The 20,938-nt window shown below is 42.8% G+C and overlaps 1 protein-coding gene across 6 annotated transcripts in view; it reads left to right on the top strand.

Moving 5' to 3' along the window:
* The window catches only part of GON4L (gon-4 like), a 91,789-nt gene that overhangs the window by 59,296 nt on the left and 11,555 nt on the right, over positions 1–20,938 (top strand). For all 6 annotated transcript variants that reach the window (XM_059933467.1, XM_059933506.1, XM_059933486.1 and 3 more), the window contains 11 exons: positions 228–268; positions 867–970; positions 3,250–3,448; positions 3,980–4,066; positions 5,206–5,377; positions 7,162–7,306; positions 8,406–8,556; positions 14,735–14,851; positions 16,743–18,446; positions 19,017–19,272; positions 19,906–20,090. In XM_059933467.1, the coding sequence (XP_059789450.1) occupies positions 228–268; positions 867–970; positions 3,250–3,448; positions 3,980–4,066; positions 5,206–5,377; positions 7,162–7,306; positions 8,406–8,556; positions 14,735–14,851; positions 16,743–18,446; positions 19,017–19,272; positions 19,906–20,090 (3,161 nt within the window). The remainder of the gene's footprint in view (positions 1–227; positions 269–866; positions 971–3,249; positions 3,449–3,979; positions 4,067–5,205; positions 5,378–7,161; positions 7,307–8,405; positions 8,557–14,734; positions 14,852–16,742; positions 18,447–19,016; positions 19,273–19,905; positions 20,091–20,938) is intronic.

Raw genomic sequence — 20,938 nt, 5'->3', positions numbered from 1 at the left:
CATGAGAGTAAAGTCCTGTCATGTATCTAAGCATCTAGAACCAGGGATTAAGGCATATAGTTGGTGTTCAATAAATGTTTTTAAATGAATGAGTGGATGATGGATAGATGTGAGGATTTTGTTAAGAGCCTTGCTGAAAACAACTTTCATTGAATTTTCTTGGAATTCCCCCTATGGCAAAATGAAACAAACATGTGCCAACAGCGTACCGTTTGGCTTTTTTGCAGAAAAGGAAGTGAATGAACTGATGGAAGAGCTGTTTGAAACTGTGAGTAATGATCTTTGAATGAGAACTCAGAATAGTAAAAGTGGATTCTCCAGCAAGCTCTGTCCTTTGGTGTCAGGGCCTCTCTCTCCAGAAGGGTGGTGTGAACCAAGCCCATTCCCCTTTCAGTCCACCCAGGAGAGAATATAGTGACAGGAGAATTTTGCTAAGTAATAAACTTTGATTATCCATATGTAGGTTATTCTTAATAAAGTTTTCCTTGCAAGCTTTTGGATGGACTCTTCACTATCACATGTTGCATCCTTAAAGATTGCAAACTAATTTTAGATTATTCTGAGCCCAAATAGTTACCTTTCTCATAAATTTATCTCTTTAAAGATATTCTGATCATTTCAAGTTATCCATGCTCTGTCTTTACCATTACAAGTTGGCTGATTGAGAAACTTTTTTCCTGGCATAATAGCTACCTCATGTGCAGGATTGTGCGAGCCCAGAAGTGAGAAAGGTTGTGATGCAAGCTCTTTCTGTGCGCCAGCGTTATTAAAGTCCTGTAAACTAGTCTTTGCTTTCCCTTGTCACTGCTAGAGTGACTTTTGTGTGCCCATTCCCCAGGAAAATCCTTCTTTTCCTTTGCCCTCAGTTTCAAGATGAGATGGGATTCTCCAACATGGAAGATGATGGCCCAGAGGAGGAGGAATGTGTGGCTGAGCCTCGGCCTAACTTTAACACCCCTCAAGCCCTACGGTAGGCTAACCAAAGACCTTGAGACTTAGAATGGAGGAAAAGTGTATGTCTGAAAAGGTTGTGAGAAATTCTGGTTAACAATTTCCCATCCCTGACTACCTGCTGTTACTGATATTAGGATGCAGAGCCCTTGCGGGTGTTAGGTGTCAAGTGACTAAGTCTCCTTATTATGGGGCAGTGCAGCTATAGACCAAGCTGTACCTGTTTGGGAAGGGAGAAAAAGCAGAAGCTGGCATCCGTAGCAGCTTCTCCAGGTGAGTGGTGCTGGAGAGGTGTGTAGGACTCTATGTGGCCAGCCACAGAAACTACCCCAAATTGTAATATCCAGTATGTCCCTTTTGTTCTTCTGTTTCTCCTTAACATCTAGTAAATGTTAATGAACTTTTGTTAGTCACCAAGGCATTAACTGAGCAAACCATAAAGCACCTGAAGTAATGCCCTGGAGTCTGAAATGTGTGTACTGCCCTCTTCACTTAAATCAGCACTTCCGTTGTCCCACCCAGAGAGTAGAGGCTTTAAATTTTTCCCCCGTTTTTGTGATGAATTTGCATAGTTTATCCGTACTTTATTGCTGTCCATTCTGAGTAGCAGCATACTATCGTTAGGTGACTGGCTGGATGTCAGGGTATGGTTTGTGCCGTGTGTGGAACAAAGCAGAACTGAAAGACACATAGTCTCTAATTAGTCCTGTGTTTTAACTTAACAGCATTACCTAACTAGAGAGCTTTGGATCCACCTGAAAGCTAGACCTTCAGGGAACTTGCAAATTTAGTGAAAAAGACAAGATGTACTAATCATTGTGTAAAAGTCAGAAATATCAGTCATACTCGATTACAGTAAATACCATAATATAACCACAACAGAAATCTCAGGAGTTCCTTTTTTTTTCCAGCTTCGTTGAGGTATAATTGACAAATAAGGTTGTAAGATACTGAAAGTGTACAACGTGATGATTTGATAAACATATGCTTTGTAAAAGGATTCCCCCCATCAAGTTAATTAACACTTCTATCACCTCCCATATTTACCTTTTTTTTTTTTTTGAGAACAGATTTCAAAATTTCTTAGAGTCTGTATTTGACCCGCTTATTTCACGTCATATTTCATAGAAAAAAATTCTAGTGTAGCAGAATAGAACCTGGGAACTTATTATCATGGGATTTGATCTGTAAACATATTTCAGTTCCACTAGTCAACTCTGTGTATGAATTTTAAAAATTTGGTCATTAGGTAACTACTTAAAAATCCTTGTTCCAATTCAGTTACCCTTCGGTATTCAGTTGATCTGCTTGGGCTGCTGCTGCTTTTCTTTCAGCTAGAAATGCAAACCTAGCTTAATCTTTGATTAAGTAAAATAACACAGGGAAAGTGAGTTACCTGTGTTCCCCTTATCAACTACCCATCCAGATAATACTTATTAAAATCAGGTGCAGCCTTTTTTTTTGCATTATGTACATTTTTCATGCTTCTGTTCTTCTGTTCCTCTGCTAGTAATGCAGATAATCAAGAGTTTTCAATTCTCAGTAAAACTGTACAGAGGACAGGCCTGTGTCTTTAGGTTTTCACCCTGTGCCAGCCCATACTCACAGTAAATACTGTAAAAGGAAACATAACTTTTTTCAACAGCCCCTGGGGATAAAGATTATTATCATTTTAACTATTGCTGAATTCTAGAGGATTTCTTGAATTATGATAACCTGTTAGTCATAGCTACTTGAGCAGGTCTTATCCTGATTGCATAGAGTATCAGCTCTTGCTTAATCACTTGAGTATCTTGTTCTGCCTCTACCTCAGAACTAGCATGCTAGGTATTTGCATTCTTACTTCAGCCCCAGACACAGTCTCTCTCAGGAGGTAGGTAGTGTTAGAAAACTTGGAGAAGATTCTGTATCACCATTAAGAACAAGTACCAGATTAATGTGGCTGTCAGTGTGATGAAAAATGATGGGTTCCCATTAGCTCCTTGGCTGCTTTGTTATCCAGACACTTCCCTACTCTTAGATTTTTGTTTGATTTCCCCTTCATTATGATATTACTTAGAAGACTGATGTAGAAGAATGGGTGGGGGGCGATTCAGAACCATCTTATTTGAATCTATGCTAACAACTTTGGGAGAAGATTTGGGTAGGATAGGAGTTTGCCTATCGGCTAAAGTGAGATTTGGGGATTAGCAGTAGATGGAAGTTGTTCAGACTGGCTTAGCCCACCATTGGAAGGAACTGGATGTGTTGTGGACCCAGGGAAATGTTCAAATCCAATCATCTCCCTGTTGAGGATAGGTTCGAGGAACCACTGGCCAACTTGCTAAATGAGCAACATCGCACAGTGAAGGAGCTACTTGAACAGCTGAAGATGAGGAAATCTTCAGCCAAACAGCAGCAGGAGGTAGAGAGGGTTAAGCCCCAGAGTGAGAAAGTTCATCAGACTCTGATTCTAGACCCAGCACAGAGGAGGAGACTCCAGCAGCAGATGCAGCAGGTAAGACTCTTCTTGGTAATGTTAATATTGGATCATCCCATGGCCTGGCTCGAAGCCAAACATTAAATTAGCAGCTTTGGAAAAGTCAGAAATAGGTGTCTTGATAACCACTGAAACCACAGGACCACAGGATCTTCACATCAGTTAGGACCTTGAAAGGTCATCATGTTCGTGTCCTTACGGCTCAGGTAAGAATGCATGTAAGGACCCTGATAGTATTCAGAATGACAGATTTCAAAGAATCTTTAGTAATCTCTTCTGAATTTAACAGCCTTATTGCCAGAGTAGTTTTTTCTTCTTTCTAATCTTAGCCCCTCTGGCTTGAGGTTAAACTTCCTCTGGTTCTGTCATTTTGCTCAAGTGGAACATATTTGAGAAAAAAATTCATACCAGGATACTGTGTTGTTCTCATAGTATCTCTAAAAAGCCAAACATATATGCTAAAGTCACTAACATCTTGGTAAAGTCTTCTGGGTTCCTGAAATGACAACATCATAACATGTCACTATATTATTTTCTTTCCCTCCCCAGCATGTGCAGCTCTTGACGCAAATTCACCTTCTCGCCACCTCCAACCCCAGTCTCAGTTCGGAGGCCAGTACCACCAGGATATTTCTTGTAAGGTTTCAGATATCCCTAACTCTAAAGAATTCTGTATGCAGTTAGTTTGGAAGTCATTTCTCACAAATATTGACTCATAAGCTACATTTATTCTTCTCTCCTGTATGTTTTGGTAGCTGTTCATATGGCTTCATGTGCTTGCTGATAAAACATAAGTTACTGGTTCCCATGAAAGGACAGAGAGAGTGTTCAGTTTTCTTAAGACTATTCCTCTTACCTTTTTATTGGGTTCTCTTACCTTTAGATCCACTCATCTTGGGCTTTTGGTACTTCTCTTCTTTTTATTGAATTCATTATTTATTAGGCTCAATATCAGTGTTTTCTGTATAAAATTAATTTTCCTCATGGCATTATGAAATATTTTGGAGGAAGGGCTTTTAATTTCAAATTTTGGGGAATTCCCTGGAGGTCCAGTGGTTAGGGCTCGGCACTTTCACTGCTGGGGCCCAGGTTCAGTTTCTGGTCGGGGAACTAAGATCCTGCAAGCCATAGGGCACGGCCAAAAAGAAAAAAATTCAAATTGTAACACATTTTTGACTGGAGAGGTATTACAGCCACAGGTGTTAGCTTCTGCAAAAATCCCCCTGTCAGTAACGTGTTAAAATCCTATAAAAATTGCTCCTGAACTTTGGGGTAGGTAATGAGGATATTCTTTGCCTCTTGGGTAAGTCTCTTCGGAGTTTGAGTTGGCTAGTAGTCTGAGCTTCCTTCGATAGTCAGCAGAGTGTTATTTCCCTCATTGTGTTCAGAGGATCATGAGAAGTACTTTGTTCTTCAGAGAAACCAAAAAAGACATTTAAAATTTTTATTTTATTTTATTTTATTTTATTAAGTAATGGCTCTCACTCTTGAGAATTTTAATTCTAGCTGGGGAGCTAGACCATACATCCAAAAGGCTGAGGAACACTCAGACTGAGAATAAAACAAGAACAAATTAGTGTATCACAAATCCCCAAATATCTGAGGACTCAGCAAAAGAGCAGTCTTAATGGCAAAATGTTAATTATGGAAGACTTTATGATGATTTTTACCTGTTTTTATACTCTTGTAGGAAGGACAGTTTTTCACTCAGAGGCTAAGGGCTACTGGTATTAATTGTCTGGAACTTAGATCTCCTTTGTGTCCTGTTTTCCCAGAAAGAGCTGGGAACCTTTGCCCAAAGCTCCATCGCCCTTCATCATCAGTTCAACCCCAAGTTTCAGACCTTGTTCCAACCCTGTAACCTGATGGGAGCTGTGCAGCTCATTGAAGACTTCAACACACATGTCAGCGTTGACTGGAGTCCTCGTAAAACTGTCAAGAAGACTGGTAGGGGACAGATGTGTCCGCTTTAAGTTTTTACTTGCAATGAGAGGTGGGAGTCTTATCCCACAGATAATTTCCTAGGGATAATTTCCTAGGGGTGGAGGAGACAGGGTGTTTGTAATTTCTTCCTTCTCTCTTTTATCCCCCCTTTGTGCTCATTATCTAAGTTCTAGAATTAGGTGATAATACTTGGGCTTAAAGTAAGGATGGAGGCAGTGGACAGGGCAGGGTTGTGGGGGGTAGAGATGTGGGGCTCGTGCTAATAATTGGACTTAAGTAGATATGAGGGTAAGTATTAGGAGTCAGGTCAAGACAAACTGGTATCTGATAAAGATGGAAGTCAAGTGGTAAAGTCGGGTTGTGTGTAGGTTTTTACTCACTTCTTCATTAAGATCATTTTATTTCCCATAATGATTATAGTGATATCTCCATTTTGAGTGAAACATTGATTTGGGAGTTAGAAACAAATTAGAGATGTTGTACATTTACCATGTTCGATATTTTAAAGAAATTTGCAGATTTGGTTTCTACCTTGCATTGGTTTAGTATTTTTTTTTTTTTAATTAATTAATTAATTTATTCTTGGCTGTGTTGGGTCTTCGCTTCTGTGCGAGGGCTTTCTCCAGTTGCGGCAAGCGGGGGCCACTCTTCATTGCGGTGCGCGGGCCTCTCACCGTCGCGGCCTCTCCCGTTGCGGAGCACAGGCTCCAGACGCGCAGGCTCAGCAGTTGTGGCTCACGGGCCTAGCCGCTCCGCGGCATGTGGGATCTTCCCGGACCGGGGCACGAACCCGTGTGCCCTGCATTGGCAGGCGGATTCTTAACCACTGCGCCACCAGGGAAGCCCTGGTTTAGTATTTTTTGAGAAAATATTTGCTGTTCCCTTAAATTAAATATTTGCTTCTGATTTGTTCCTAGTTTAGCAAATTAGTTGTGTTTTGCTCTGGATTTGGGTTTGTCTTTGGATTTGATTTTAAATCCCCGACTCTTATAGTTAAATTGAATATAGTTGAATTTAAGTGCATTATGTCATAGACACTGATCTCAAACTACTCTATTAGTTATATGTTGGTAATGAAAACTTAATTTAACACCAGACTACAGTTATAACTTATACATATAGTGTCCTGTGTTTTTCTTCTGGTGATATAAAAATAACATTTATGGAAGGAGAAATATGGCTATATAGTGGTGCTTATCTCTGGAAAGGCAGAAGTGCCTGGAATTGAGAGGCTTAGACAGCAAGACAGAAATGAATGAGACTGAATTGTCTCATTCTCTTTATGGTTTTTTTGTTCCCAACCTCAGGAGGAATCTGGGAGAACTTAATGAAAGTTAAGTAAGAATCAAATAAAGTAAAATTTGGAATACGAGATTTGTGAGGGAGATTAAAGAAGTTGGAATCTTATCCTGGAAGAAAGAAAGCATTGTTGAAGGTCACTTATCTTTCAAGGATTTAAAGGGGGAAGGAGGTAAAAATTTTTTGAGCATACACTATCTGCCAGGTATTACTAGGTACTTTATAAGTGCTTATGTTACTTAGTGTGTTAAGTATTCCACACAGGAAAGAAAAAGAGAATCAACTTTTAATAACATTGAATGGGACTCCTTTTAGGTATATGTTAGGCTGAGAAAGATTGTGGAAACTTTTGGGAGGGGGGTATGTGGGTGGAAGGGCATCACGTTAGGTAGGGGTGGCTCTATCTAAATGCAAAAATGCATTCAGAAGCTTTTGTGAAGCCCTCTTTTGTTCTAGAATTTCATTTATCACGAATTTTTTTCTTACAGCCTATGAATTTCCCTGTTTGCCAAAGCAAGTGGCTTGGATCCTAGCCACAAGCAAGGTTTTCATGTATCCAGAGCTACTTCCAGTGTGTTCTTTGAAGGCAAAGAATCCCCAGGATAAGATTTTCTTCACCAAGGCGGAGGACAAGTAAGGGTTTACCGTGAGGTGAACAAGAGCACAAAATATCCCAAGGAGAAGACCTGTATAATAAAGAACGGACACAAAAGACAAAAAGAAAAGCAGTGTAGATGGGCGCAGTCCCGTAGTATGTGCTTGTTCCAGCAGTGCCAAATACTGCTTTTTTTAGGGAATGACGTACACATTTTTGCAACATTTTAAGTTGTTTTTTGTCTTTTATTTATTGTAAAAACTTATCTTGTAATACTGTTAGAGGGAAATTTTCAAAGGAAAACAATTTTTTTATCCATTATCCTAACCACCCCAAGACAATGATTTTTCTTTTCGCATTTCTTATATAATTATTGGCAATATAAGTGTAATTTTGTTTTGCTTTTTTTTAACTTAACGTCTTATTGAAATTGTTTTTTCTATCAGATTCCATGCTGTAACATTGTCTTATTTTTGTTTCTGTATATTGTCTTTTAAGGCAATATTAATGGCCCTATGATAGTCCTTTTATTTGCCACTTTCCCCCACCCCCTCTTGTTTAGCTGTTCTGAGTGAGGCTTCACCAAGGATCTTTGTGCATAGAGCTTTTGAAAATCTTTCCAGTTTATCTCTTTGGGTAAATTCCCAAGGGTGAGATTATCCGATAAAGGTTATGAACACTTTTATGGCTCTTGATTTGTATTTCCCCACTACCATCAGCAAGTATGTACATAGGTAACTGTAATTGAATATGTTATGTTGGGAGGTAATTTTGGTGATGTTTAATATGTCTAACATGGTGCCCAATACTCATTTTATATTAGTTTTGTTAGAGCCATTCTTCTTCCTTCAAATTTCATTTGTATTATTAGTATAAAGTGCATCATGATCTGACATTTATTAGTGATTTATGCCTGGTTTTTCCTCTTCTCACTTGATTGGGAACTCCTCATTGAGTCTTATTCACATAGTACTTCTTAGCACTCAGTAAATATCTGAAATTTTCTATTGAATTGCCATTAACTTGTACGAGAATTAGATGTAGAAAAAGTGGGTTATAGAATGTGGAGTTCATCTGGGAGGGTTTTCAGCAGGATGGACTATCAGGTGAGATTGAGTGTCACTGCCCCTTTCTCAGTTTGTTAGCTTTAGGACTGAAGCACTTTGAAGGGACCGAGTTTCCTAAGCCTCTAATCAGCAAGTACCTTCTCACTTGCAAGACTGCCCACCAGCTGACAGTGAGAATCAAGAACCTCAACATGAACAGAGCTCCTGACAACATCATTAAAGTAAGTGCTCCCTGCACGCTCCACCGGAGACCTCGCCTGAGTGCAGCCATTCCTATTCTTTTGCTTAGTCTCAATGAATAGCCTTTTATTTAAGACTAGTTCCTCCCGCCTGCACACTAGGTTAATCGCCCTCTTTCCGTTCCAGGAACAGTGATCCATTATTTTCCTCTGGAGTATCAGCTTCTTCCTCTGTTTATAGATATTTCTCCTAAATATAAAATTGTTCAAATTTTAAAATACTTCTCGAATCTGTTTTCCTCTAGCTCTTCATTTTCTCTTTTTTTTTCCACTCTAACCTTCTTCAAAGGGTAGGCCACAGTCCACTTATATCCTTCTCCATAACTCTTTATATTTAGATATTTATATCAAAGTTATAAAGTGTACTTTAAAGAATCAAATAGTTCTATGAGACTTGTCATGAAAGACAATAATTTTTCTCCCTATTTCCTGCTAAGCAAGGTTTTTGTGGGTGATGGTACATTTACCTCCATATCTGGGTAGCATGCTTATAATTGCTACCACTTGATTTTTTTTTTTTTAATATTTCTTTCTTTCTTTATTTGGCTGCATTGGGTCTTAGTTGTGGCACGTGGGATCTTCATTTGTGGCATGTGGGATCTTTCATTGCAGCATGTGGGCTTCTCTCTAGTTGTGGCGTACGGGCTCCAGAGTGCACGGGCTCAGTGTTGTGGCACGCGGGCTCAGTAGTTGCGGCATGCGGGCTCTCTAGTTGTGGCTCACAGGCTGTAGAGCGTGCGGCCTTAGTTGCCCTGTGACATGTGGGATCTTAGTTCCTCGACCAGGGATCGCACCCACATCCCCTGTGTTGGAAGGCAGATTCTTAACCACTGGACCACCAGGGAAGTCCCCACTTGATTTTTTGGATTTAGGCCTTCTCTGTTAAACTGAAACCATGGAAGATGAAGACTTAGTTCTCTCCACACTCCTATAGTCTCACCACTCACTATAATTATATCACAGTTTTGCTTAGATTGTTTTTATTTTTTTATTTTTTTTATAAATGTATTTATTTTTGGCTGTGTTGGGTCTTCGTTGCGGTGCGCGGGCTTTCTCTAGTTGCAGTGAGCGGGGGCTACTCTTCATTGCGGTGCGCAGCTTCTCATTGCAGAGGCTTCTCTTATTGCGGAGCATAGGCTCTAGAGCGCAGGCTCAGTAGTTGTGGCGCACGGGCTTAGTTGCTCCATGGCATGTGGGATCTTCCCGGACCAGGGCTCGAACCCGTGTCCCCTTCATTGGCAGGCAGATTCTTAACCACTGCGCCACCAGGGAAGCCCACTTAGATTGTTTTTAGAGTTTACATTATAAGCACGATTAAAAGCTCCTCACAGCTGAGCTATGTAGTGTGTCATGATTACTTTGCTTTTCCTGCTGGACATTTTGTTTCTCCTGGTGTTAATAATTGCATTTTTGGAGGATGAGTGGGACTTGGTTTTATTATGTATGTATTACCAGTTCAACACTAAAGTCTACTTCAGTTTTATAAATCTCTTTTCAGTGTGTTCAAATATTTTAGGTGTCCTGCTATCATTTTCATCTTCCTGAAGAAATCCTTCCCAGAGCGCTCTGACGCTGTTCCACTCTACCCATGTTGCTCTCTTGGCTTGCTGCACTAATGTCTTCTCTGGTCATCCTGGGGATTCATTTCACCTCTTACTTATGTTGGATCCTTTTATTTCTGAACCCCACATCATTTTTACCTTGTTTTAGTGTAGCACATCCTACTAGCATTCTGAGGAAGAGTGCTCGAGAAACAAATTTTTAGGTTTAAACTACTTGTATTCATTGTCTGTCATGACATGACATGACCAATGTAATTTCCTAGTTTTGCTATTGTACTATATACCTGGTTTGTATATGTAACTATTGTTACTGTGTAACAAGTGTACATGAGACCTGTCTATGAATCTATAATTATTCAAAATCAAAAGTTTGAAATATGTCTCTACTCTGTTCTCCCACTTCAGTGGGTCTAACATTCTAGGTTGAAAATCACTTTAATCAGAACATTTTAAGGGCTCCATTTTCTTCTAGTTTCTAGTGCTGACTCTTTAGAAATTTGATGCCCTTTTGACTCTTGAACCTTTATGTAACACCTGTTTTTCCTCTCCCTCCGGCAGTATGTAGGATTTTTCCTTTTTCTCCAGTGTTTTGAAATTTCATGATAATATGCCTCAGTATGTGTCTAGTTTCATTAATTATGCAAGGTACTTGATAAACTTTACTTTGGAAACTCATAGGTTCCAGTATTGGGAAATGTACTTGAGTTACATATTGATGGTTTCCTTCCCTTCTTTTGGTCTGTTCTCTCCTATGGTGCTCAGTGGTCAGATGTTAGACCTCTCAGGCTCATCTTCTCATCTTGTCTTTCTTCTTTTTTCCCATCACTCTGTCTTTTTGTTGTACTTTCTGAGATATTACTTCAGCTTTTTCTTCTAACCGTTCTGCTGAGTTGAGTTCTTTATTTTTTCTATCATATTTAAGATGTCTAATAGCTATTTTTATTGTTGGGCATTGAATATTCTTTAATAGCAAATGGCAGAGGGAATGTGGGAAAGCAGGAGAGGAAGGAGGCTGGAGTTTTCTCTTCTATACTTGATCAGCATAGTACTCCTGCCCTCACCTCTGCCTGACAGCCTCAGTTCAGAGAACATCCTTTCCACAACCCTGGCTTCTTTCTGCCAGGCTATGGGGAGAAGCTGTCACTGGGCTACATCAAACAAGAGAGGGGATTTGGGGTCTAACCGCCTCTTCAGCAGATTTAAAACCTGTCCTCCTCATCTTGACCTGTTTTTAATTCCTCCACTTCTGGAGGTATCTGGTGTCTTATCCTTTTGCCAGTCTTTGACATAAATTTAGTTGACCCTTAACTTTTCTCCACATGGGGTTTGGTTTTCTTCATTCTCCTATGTGACTTACCACTCCTCCATCTGCTTTTTAGCTTTGAAAAAAAATTTTTTTTTAAAATAAATTTATTTATTTATTTTTGGCTGCACTGAGTCTTCATTGCTGCACGCGGGCTTTCTCTGGTTGCAGTGAGCGGGGCCTACTCTTCGTTGCAGTGCACAGGCTTCTCATTGTGGTGGCTTCTCTTGTTGCGGAGCATGGGCTCTAGGCGCGTGGGCTTCAGTAGTCGTGGCACGCAGGCTCAGTAGTTGTGGCTGGCAGACTCTAGAGCGCAGGCTCAGTAGTTGTGGCGCACAGGCTAGTTGCTCTGCAGCATGTGGGATCTTCCCGGACCAGGGCTCGAACCCGTGTCCCCTGCATTGCTGGTCGGATTTCTTTCTTTCTTTTTTTAAAAAAATTTATTTATTTTATTTATTTATTTTTGGCTGAGTTGGGTCTTTGTTGCGGTACGCAGGCTTCTCATTACGGTGGCTTCTCTTGTTGTGGAGCACGGGCTCTAGTCGTGTGGGCTCAGTAGTTGTGGCTCGCAGGCTTTAGAGCACAGGCTCAGTAGTTGTGCACAGGCTAAGTACTCTGCGGCATGTGGGATCTTCCCGGACCAGGGCTCGAACCCCTGTCCCCTGCCCTGGCAGGCGGATTCTTAATCACTGCGCCACCAGGGAAGCCCGGTAGTCAGATTTCTAACCACTGCACCGCCAGGGAAGTCCCAAGAATTTTGTTGCTTTTACTTTTTCTCTCATTCTGTCTCTCATTTTAGGCTTTTACCTTTAATAATTTCCTTTCTGTTGTTTTCATGGGGATTCAATAGGGAACAAACCCGAATAGATGTGTTTAATCTGCCTGTCTTAACAGTAAATTACCCCTTAACTCTTTTTGTTTTTTAATAAATTTATTTATTTATTTATTTTTGGCTGCATTGGGTGTTCGTTGTGGCAAGCAGGGGCTACTCTTCCTTGCGGTGCGCGTGCTTCTCATTGTGGTGGCTTGTCTTTGTTGTGGAGCACGGGCTCTAGGCACGCGGGCTCAGTCGTTGTGGCTCACGGGCTCTGGAGTGCAGGCTTAGTAGTTGTGGCACACAGGCTTAGTTGCTCCGCGGTATGTGAGATCTTCCTGGGCCAGGGATCAAACCCACGTCCCCTGCATTGGCAGGCGGATTCTTAACCACTGCACCACCAGGGAAGTACCCCCTTAACTCTTTTTTTTTAAAATAAATTTATTTATTTTATTTATTTATTTTGGGCTGTGCTGGGTCTTTGTTGCTGCGCACGGGCTTTCTCTAGTTGTGGTGAGCAGGGTCTACTCTTCGTTGCAGCGCGCGGGCTTCTCATTGCGATGGCTTCTCTTGCTGTGGAGCATGGGCTCTAGGCGCAAGGGCTTCAGTAGTTGCAGCACATGGGCTCAGTAGTTGTGGCTTGAGGGCTCCAGAGTGCAGGCTCAGTAGTTGTGGCACACAGGCTTAGTTGATCTGTGGCATGTGGGATCTTCCTGGACCAGGGCTCGAACCCGTGTCCCCTGCATTGGCATGTGGATTCTCAACCACTGCGCCACCAAGGAAGTCCCCCCCCTTTAACTCTTTAACCTATGAGAGTGTGGATATTATCTCCACAAAGATCTCGAATTATTTCCCAATTGGCTATCCAGTGGATACTTTTCTGCTCTTATCCTATTTAACTTTGCAGTTACATTGATACTTTGATAATGGAGTTCACACATTCCTTCTTCAGACTCTTATCTCCTGTGATACCAGGACTTTTACCACAGGCTGCTCTTTCGTGAACTCTTCTTCCCCTGCTCTACCCTTAAATGTCAGTGTTCCACAGTAAATTTGCAGTGTGTGGCCTCATCCAGATTGATGATTTTTGGTGTTGTCTGTCTCTTCATGATTTTCAAATCTGTGTCTTTGGTCCGGGTTTCTCTCCTGAGCTCCGGCTCAATGAAGTCACCTGTTTAAAGGAATTCTTAGGTAAGTTGCCTCACTGATGCCTCAGACTGAACTGTGTCTCCCTCTGCACCCTCCAGTTGTTGCCACTGGCACCACCACCAACAGCTAACTCCCCTCCGTCCAACTTACCCCTTCTTGGATATGTTCTTTGTGTATGACATTACTGTCTAGCCATTTTCTCAATCCATAAACCTAGGAGTTATACTCGACTCCTTCTGCTTGATCACTGCCGTCTGTCTGTCTGTCACCAAGTCCTCAGTTTTCTTACTCCATTTCCTACTCTGTTACCCACTGCCTTGGTTCAGGCACCTGAATTAAGTTACACCTGCATTAATGCGGTAGTTTCCTAACTGGTGTCTCTAATTCTGGCTCCATTTATTCCATTCTTCAGATTGCTGCCATAGCCACCTCTATCTAATCCTTCAGCCTAGAGTTGAGACTGCTTGGCATGGCACAGAAGGCCTCTCCTGCCTACCTCTGACTTGTCTTCTGAAGTCTCTTTGCATTCCTTTAGTTGTAGCCAGACCGATCTCTTTGTGGTTCCTTAAACACATTCATGATTCTGAAAATGAATTATATTCTGCCCTCCCCTGCTTCATTTAGCAAACTCTGTTTCTTTAAGATTTTTCTATAGTTGCACCTGCTCCAGAAAGTTCTTTCATTTTCAAGTTTGAGTTGTGTGTCATTTTTTGTGCACATCTTTATACTTTCTTACACAGAATGTCATTATTGGTTTCTACTTGACTGTCTCTCCCACTGGTCTCTAAGCTCCTTGAGAGCAGGGATTGCTTCCTTATTTGTATGCTCAGCTTGTAGCACAGTGCCTGGCGCTTATTGTCAGTGTAAGTTCAATTCCCCTCTTCATTCACTCTTAAAACTGAACTGTCTCAGTCTTGCTGTTCTTCTTTCCTTCCCTTCTAATGTCCTTTGCACCATTATTTGCTTAAAAGGAAGCGTCCATGGGCCAGAATAAGGATTAATAAGGCACTCTCACTGCGGCTGCTGAGCAGGAGCAAATTTTAGATAAGATGACTCTGACCACGTGCTTCCTTTTCTCTGTGACCTAAACTTTTCCCTTCCTGGTAACCAGAATGGAGCGCATCATAAGATATTGAGTAATGATAAACTATTTATTAATTAGAGATTAGCTTAATTTGAAATGCAGAAGCAGTCAGCATATGCTGTTCATGGATACATGTATATGGATATGTATGTGTCTGTCTCAGACTGCCGCCCACCACACTCTCTACCCTGACAAAGAGCAGTGTTTCTGGAAGGAATGTGACTCATGCTTAATTTCTTCATGCTCAGTTTTATAGGAAGACCAGACAGCTGCCCATCTTAATGAAGTGCTGTGAAGAGATCCAGCCACATCAGTGGAAGCCACCTGTAGAGAGAGAAGAACACCGGCTTCCATTCTGGTTAAAGGTACAGCCCTTCTCCTCAAAGTATGTCAGAAGTAGAAGGTCACTAGAAACCCGGCAGAAATGTCAAAGGCTACTTTACACCTCTGATGCTTTAGTTGTAGAACTAGGACTTAAATCTTCTTCAGTTACCGTTCCTCTCCCACTTCTCCCCCTGATTCTATAACCTTTTAAAAATAGTGGTTAAAATGCTAGTTTCTTAAAGGAAATTCAGAGCAGAGTTTCTAGAGTATATCACTGGAATGTAGTCTTTTTAGAAATATCTGATATCATGCAGAAAAATCCTTCTTAAAGAGATGTCTCGAGACTGTCCTGGAAAGGTACCTAACATCTAGAAAGCCCAATTATTATTTTTTTTTAATATGTTTATTGGAGTGTAATTGCTTTACAATGGTGTGTTAGTTTCTGCTGTACAACAAAGTGAATCAGCTGTATGTATACATGTATCCCCATATCCCCTCCCTCTTGAGCCTCCCTCCCACCCTCCCTCTCCCACCCTTCCTCTCCCACCCCTCTAGGTCATCACAAAGCATCGAGCTGATCTCCCTGTGCTATGCAGCAGCTTCCCACTAGCCATCCATTTTACAGTTGGTAGTGTATATATGTCAGTGCTACTCTCTCACTTTGTCCCAGCTTCCCCTTCCTGCCCTGTGTCCTCAAGTTTGTTCTCTATGTCTGTGTCTTTATTTCTGCCCTGCCACTAGGTTCATCATTACCGTTTTTCAGATTCCATATATGTGCATTAGCATACGGTATTTGTTTTTCTCTTTCTGACTTACTTCACTCTGTATGACAGACTCTAGGTCCATCCACCTCATTACAAATAACTCAGTTTCGTTCCTTTTTATGGCTGAGTAATAATCCAGTGTATATATGTGCCACATCTTCTTTATCCATTCATCTGTTGATGGACACTTAGGTTGCTTCCATGTCCTGGCTATTGTAAATAGTGCTGCAGTGAACATTGTGGTACATGTATCTTTTTGAATTATGGTTTTCTCAGGGTATATGCCCAGTGGTGGGATTGCTGGGTCATATCGTAGTTCTCTTTTTAGTTTTTTAAGGAACCTCCATACCGTTCTCCATAGTGGCTGTATCAGTTTACATTCCCACCAACAGTGCAGGAGGGTTCCCCTTTCTCTACACCCTTTCCAGCATTTATTGTTTGTAGACTTTTTGATGCTGGCTGTTCTGACGGGTGTGAGGTGATACCTCATTGTAGTTTTGATTTGCATTTCTCTAATGATTAGTGATGTTGAGCATCCTTTCATGTGTTTGTTGGCAATCTGTATGTCTTCTTTGGAGAAATGGCTGTTTAGGTCTTCTGCCCATTTTTGGATTGGGTTGTTTGTTTTTTTGATATTGAGCTGCATGAGCTGCTTGTATATTTTGGAGATTAATCCTTTGTCAGTTGCTTCGTTTGCAAATATTTTCTCCCATTCTGAGGGTAGTCTTTTCGTCTTGTTTATGGTTTCCTTTGCTGTGCAAAAGCTTTTAAGTTTCATTAGGTCCCATTTGTTTATTTTTGTTTTTATTTCCATTTCTCTAGGAAGTGGGTCAAAAAGGTGTGATTTATGTCATAGAGTGTTCTGCCTATGTTTTCCTCTTAAGAGTTTTATAGTGTCTGGCCTTACATTTAGGTCTTTGATCCATCTTGAGTTTATTTTTGTGTATGGTGTTAGGCAGTGTTCTAAATTCATTCTTTTACATGTAGCTGTCCAGTTTTCCCGGCACAATGTATTGAAGAGGCTGTCTTTTCTCCATTGTATATTATGGCCTCCTTTGTCAAAGATAAGGTGACCATATATACGTGGGTTTATCTCTTGGCTAGAAAGCCCACTTATTTTTACCAAATTCTGGCATGTGTTAGATCTGAGCGTTCTTGTTCCCAATAGGCCAGTCTGCCATCCATCCAGGAGGAACTGCAGCGCATAGCTGATGATGCCAGAGAGGTAGGAAATGTGACCGGAACCACTGAGATCAACTCAGACCCAGGCCTAGGAAAAGGCAGCTCGGAACTGGGGAGCGAAACTCGGTACCCATTGCTGCTGCCTAAGGGTGTAGTCCTGAAGCTGAAGCCAGTTGCCAACCGTTTTTCTAGGAAGGCCTGGAGACAGAAGCGGTCATCAGTCCTGAAGCCCCTCCTTATCAGACCCAGCCCCTCTCTCCAGCCTAGCTCCAGCTCTGGGAAAACACCAGCTAGGTCAACTCAGTCAGAAGCCCCTCCGAGCAAAATGGTGGTCCGGCTTCCTCACGTGATCCAGCCGGCCACTGTCTTACAGACAGTGCCAGGTGGCCCTCCACTGGGGGTCCCTGGGGGTGATAGTTTTGAGTCTCCAACAGTGCTGCCTACCACGCCCCCTGAGGCCAGGACCAGCTTCCCTCAGCCTGAGCCCCAGACCCTGCTCTCCTCTGCTCCTGTGCCCAAGGTAATGCTGCCCTCACTTGCTCCCTCTAAGTTTCGAAAACCATGTGTGAAACGGAGAGCCTCAAAGAGAAAGGGGGCCAAGGCCTCTCTCTGTCTGAAGCCTGCCCCCCTCATCCACCCCGCGCCTGTTATCTTCACTGTTCCTGCCACCACCGTGAAGGTTGTGAGCCTTGGCAGTGGCTGCAACGTGATCCAGCCTGTCAGTGCGGCTGTGGCGCAGAGTCCTCAGACCATTCCCATCACCACCCTCTTGGTTAACCCGACTTCCTTCCCCTGTCCGTTGAACCAGCCCCTTGTGGCCTCCTCCATCCCACCCTTAATTGTTTCTGGCAATTCTGTGAATCTTTCTGTACCATCTACCCCTGAAGATAAAGCCCAAGTGAGTGTGGACATAGGTTGCCCTTTGGCTGAGGGGAAAAATGCCTTTCAAGACCTAGAACCCAAATTAGAACCTCAGGAACTATCTCCTCTCTGTGCTGCTGTCTTCCCCAAAGAGGAGCACAGCCCAGGGCCTCCACCAGCAGACAGAGTGTGCCAGGAACAGTTGTCAGAGAGCAGTGCCTATGGCTGGACTCTTGTGAAAACAGAGGAGGGGAGGCAGGCTGCAGAACCACTGCCTCAGGGCTTTCAAGAATCTCTAAACACTTCCCCTGAGGATTTAGAGGAAATCATTAAGATGGAACCTAAAGACCCCGGGGAGGACATCTCTGGTGGATCCCCAGAGCCGGACAGCTGTGATGAAATCAAAGAAGAACACTCTGTGGAATTGGACGCTGGCTTCACAAGTGAGGAGTCAAGCGGGCCTAGAGAGGTGAAGAAACAGACGGTCCTACAACAGGAGGAGGAGAGGAGTCAACCAGCTAAAACCCCTTCAGCTTCTCAAGAGCCTGCTGATGAAGGAAACTCAGGAGATGTGAGCAAGGGGTCCCCAAGGAATGCTTCAACCTCCACTGACCCTGAAATGGTGCTTAGCAGCCCCTCAGGGAAGCCCGAAGACTTATGCAGTGTTGATGGTCAGTCAGTGGGGACCCCAGCTGGGCCAGAAACTGGAGGAGAGAAGGATGGGCCAGAGGAAGAGGAAGAAGAGGACTTTGACGACCTTACCCAAGATGAGGAAGATGAGATGTCATCAGCTTCTGAGGAATCTGTGCTCTCTGTCCCGGAACTCCAGGTGAGAGTTGGGGACTGTTCTCCAATATTTTGTGGACTCAGTAATAGGTTTAATTTATTGATAGGCCACCTGCTTGCTTTTTGCACTATAGATAGTCCTAAAATCATTTTTGGGGGTTGAGGTGAGAGGAGAGGGAAAGAGTGAAATGTTACTTATTACATTTGACTTAAACTCATTTAAACGTTAAATTGAATCACTTGAGCACAATTTAAATGACCCAAAAAACAGATCATAAGCATAGACCCTGGCAAAAGAAAATTATCTTCAGGCTCGACCTTTCAAAACACAACTGCTTGGGAATTCCCTGGTGGTCCAGGGGTTAGGACTTGGCACTTTCACTGCTGGGGCCTGGGTTCGATCCCTGGTCGGGGAACTAAGATCCCGCAAGCTGTGCAGCGTGGCCAGAAAAAAAAAGCAAAAAAAAAAAAAAACCCCAACCCCCCCAAAAAAATCTGCTTCCCAACCCCCCCATCAGTTAATTAACCTCAGTTTTCTCCTGAAAAAGTCTGTACAGTCAGCACTTGGTGAGCCACTGTAGCGCTCTTGAACACTCTTTGGGGTGTTTTGCAGGAAACAATGGAGAAACTGACTTGGCTTGCATCTGAAAGGCGCATGAGTCAGGAGGGTGAGTCTGAGGAAGAGAACTCCCAGGAAGAGAACTCTGAACCTGAGGAAGAAGAGGAAGAAGAAGCAGAAGGAATGGAAAGCCTGCAGAAAGAGGATGAAATGACAGACGAAGCCATTGGAGACCCTGCTGAGAAGCCTCCTACCACCTTTGCCTCCCCCAAGACTGCTCCAGAAGTGGAGACCAGCAAGTCCCCACCAGGTGAGTTGGACAGGCCTGAATGGGGGCGGGTCTCAGGTGGCCTCATTGTCTCAGGGACATGTGCAGAATAGCTAGCTTATAAAACAGGTGCTAGTTTCCAGAGGAAATCCTCTGGATCCCCCCTGCCACTCACCCTTCCCCCAGACAGATGTTTAACCTGGTGCCATTGCAGAGAAGAGATGCTCAGAAAATTTAAATTTGACTTTCATCAGCTGCTAGATTTGTACTCAGTTCATGCAAGTTTTTATACTGGTTCTTAATTCATCTGTCATGCATGAGGCCAAGAGTTATGTTTATTTCAGAAAGCACTGCTTATTCCTCACCAAGACATAGTCTCTTGAGAGCCTAACATCAGACCATACTCACTCTTTTTAGACTCCCATTTTCAATATGCAGTAGCCAGGTATTTCATTATCATGCTAGTTGGTGCAGTTATGCTGCCGACTCTGCATAGGTTTGACTTGACGGGGACAGACGTGCCTCTCATAACATTTTTCCAACAGCTTTTCTCCCAAATTACTACATAATATTGAATAGGATTTGGATGCGGGGGGATGGTGTGTGCATGGGGTGGGATGGGGAGAGTCGAGGTTGCAGGGACAGAGAGACAGTTGTTTTCACATGTGCTCTAAGGAGAGAACATCAAAGCTGCTGGAAAGGGCCGGAGCAATCATCGAGTTCGCAACAAGCGGGGCAGTCGGGCCCGGGCCAGCAAGGACACCTCCAAGCTGCTGTTGCTGTATGATGAGGACATCCTCGAGCGAGACCCACTCAGGGAGCAGAAGGATTTGGCCTTTGCTCAGGCTTATCTGACCAGGGTAGGCAAACGCTGCTTCCTGTTCCTTCCAGTTGCTTTCAGTGAGACTGCTTCTGTTTCAGGGGAGGTGTTTTTAAAATGAAGTATGCTTTTCAGGCTGCACAACAGCCTTCTATGCCTCTGCCTTTGTTTTCCTGGAATTACCAAAAGAACTGTGTGAGAGAACTACAAGGGCACCGACTTCAGTCCTAAGCAGATCTATTATTACTGCCTTAGCATATTACCCCTCTATTGCCAAGAAATGGGGGAAAGGTGATTTCTACCATCATCAGTGAGAGGATAGGCTAATAAGGACCTTTACTGAGCCCTTGTCTTGAAAAGAAAGACATTTGGTACACTGGCCAGAAAGTGGGCCTCAGTGATCTTGAGAGTCATGAACCGACCTGTTGGTGGCAGTGGTCCCTATCTCATTCTTTTGGTAACCACCTGCTTCCTTTATACCCCCAGCAAAGTGGAGTACTAGCGGTGATAGTCATGATTTTTCTTGTCTCCTAATATTTTACTAACATTCCTAATTTATGTGTTATTTACCCTCAGATGGTACCGTGCTGAAATATACATACCAAGCACTCCTTATATATCTCAGTATCGAGCTGAAACCAGGATGGAGAGGTTAGGGGTGTGAGCTAGAGAAAAGCTTACCTGGTATTGTGGGTAGGGCTCTGGTTCCTGGAAAATGAAGGTTTTTCCATCCCCCACTGCCAGAAAAAGAGCTGTGCCTAGCTCATGGCCCTGTGTCTTCCATTAACAGTCAGATCTGAGGACCTGTCAGAGGAGAAGCCTCTGAAGGATAATTCTAGAGCTCTCTAACAGTAGCTCCTCCTCCTCCCTCTGTCCCATTGTTTCCTG

Source organism: Balaenoptera ricei, chromosome 1 (genome assembly GCF_028023285.1).
Source record: "Balaenoptera ricei isolate mBalRic1 chromosome 1, mBalRic1.hap2, whole genome shotgun sequence".
Lineage (NCBI taxonomy): Eukaryota > Metazoa > Chordata > Mammalia > Artiodactyla > Balaenopteridae > Balaenoptera > Balaenoptera ricei.
The sequence above is the reverse complement of the archived record's forward strand: the minus strand, read 5'-3'. Positions and strand labels throughout refer to the sequence as shown.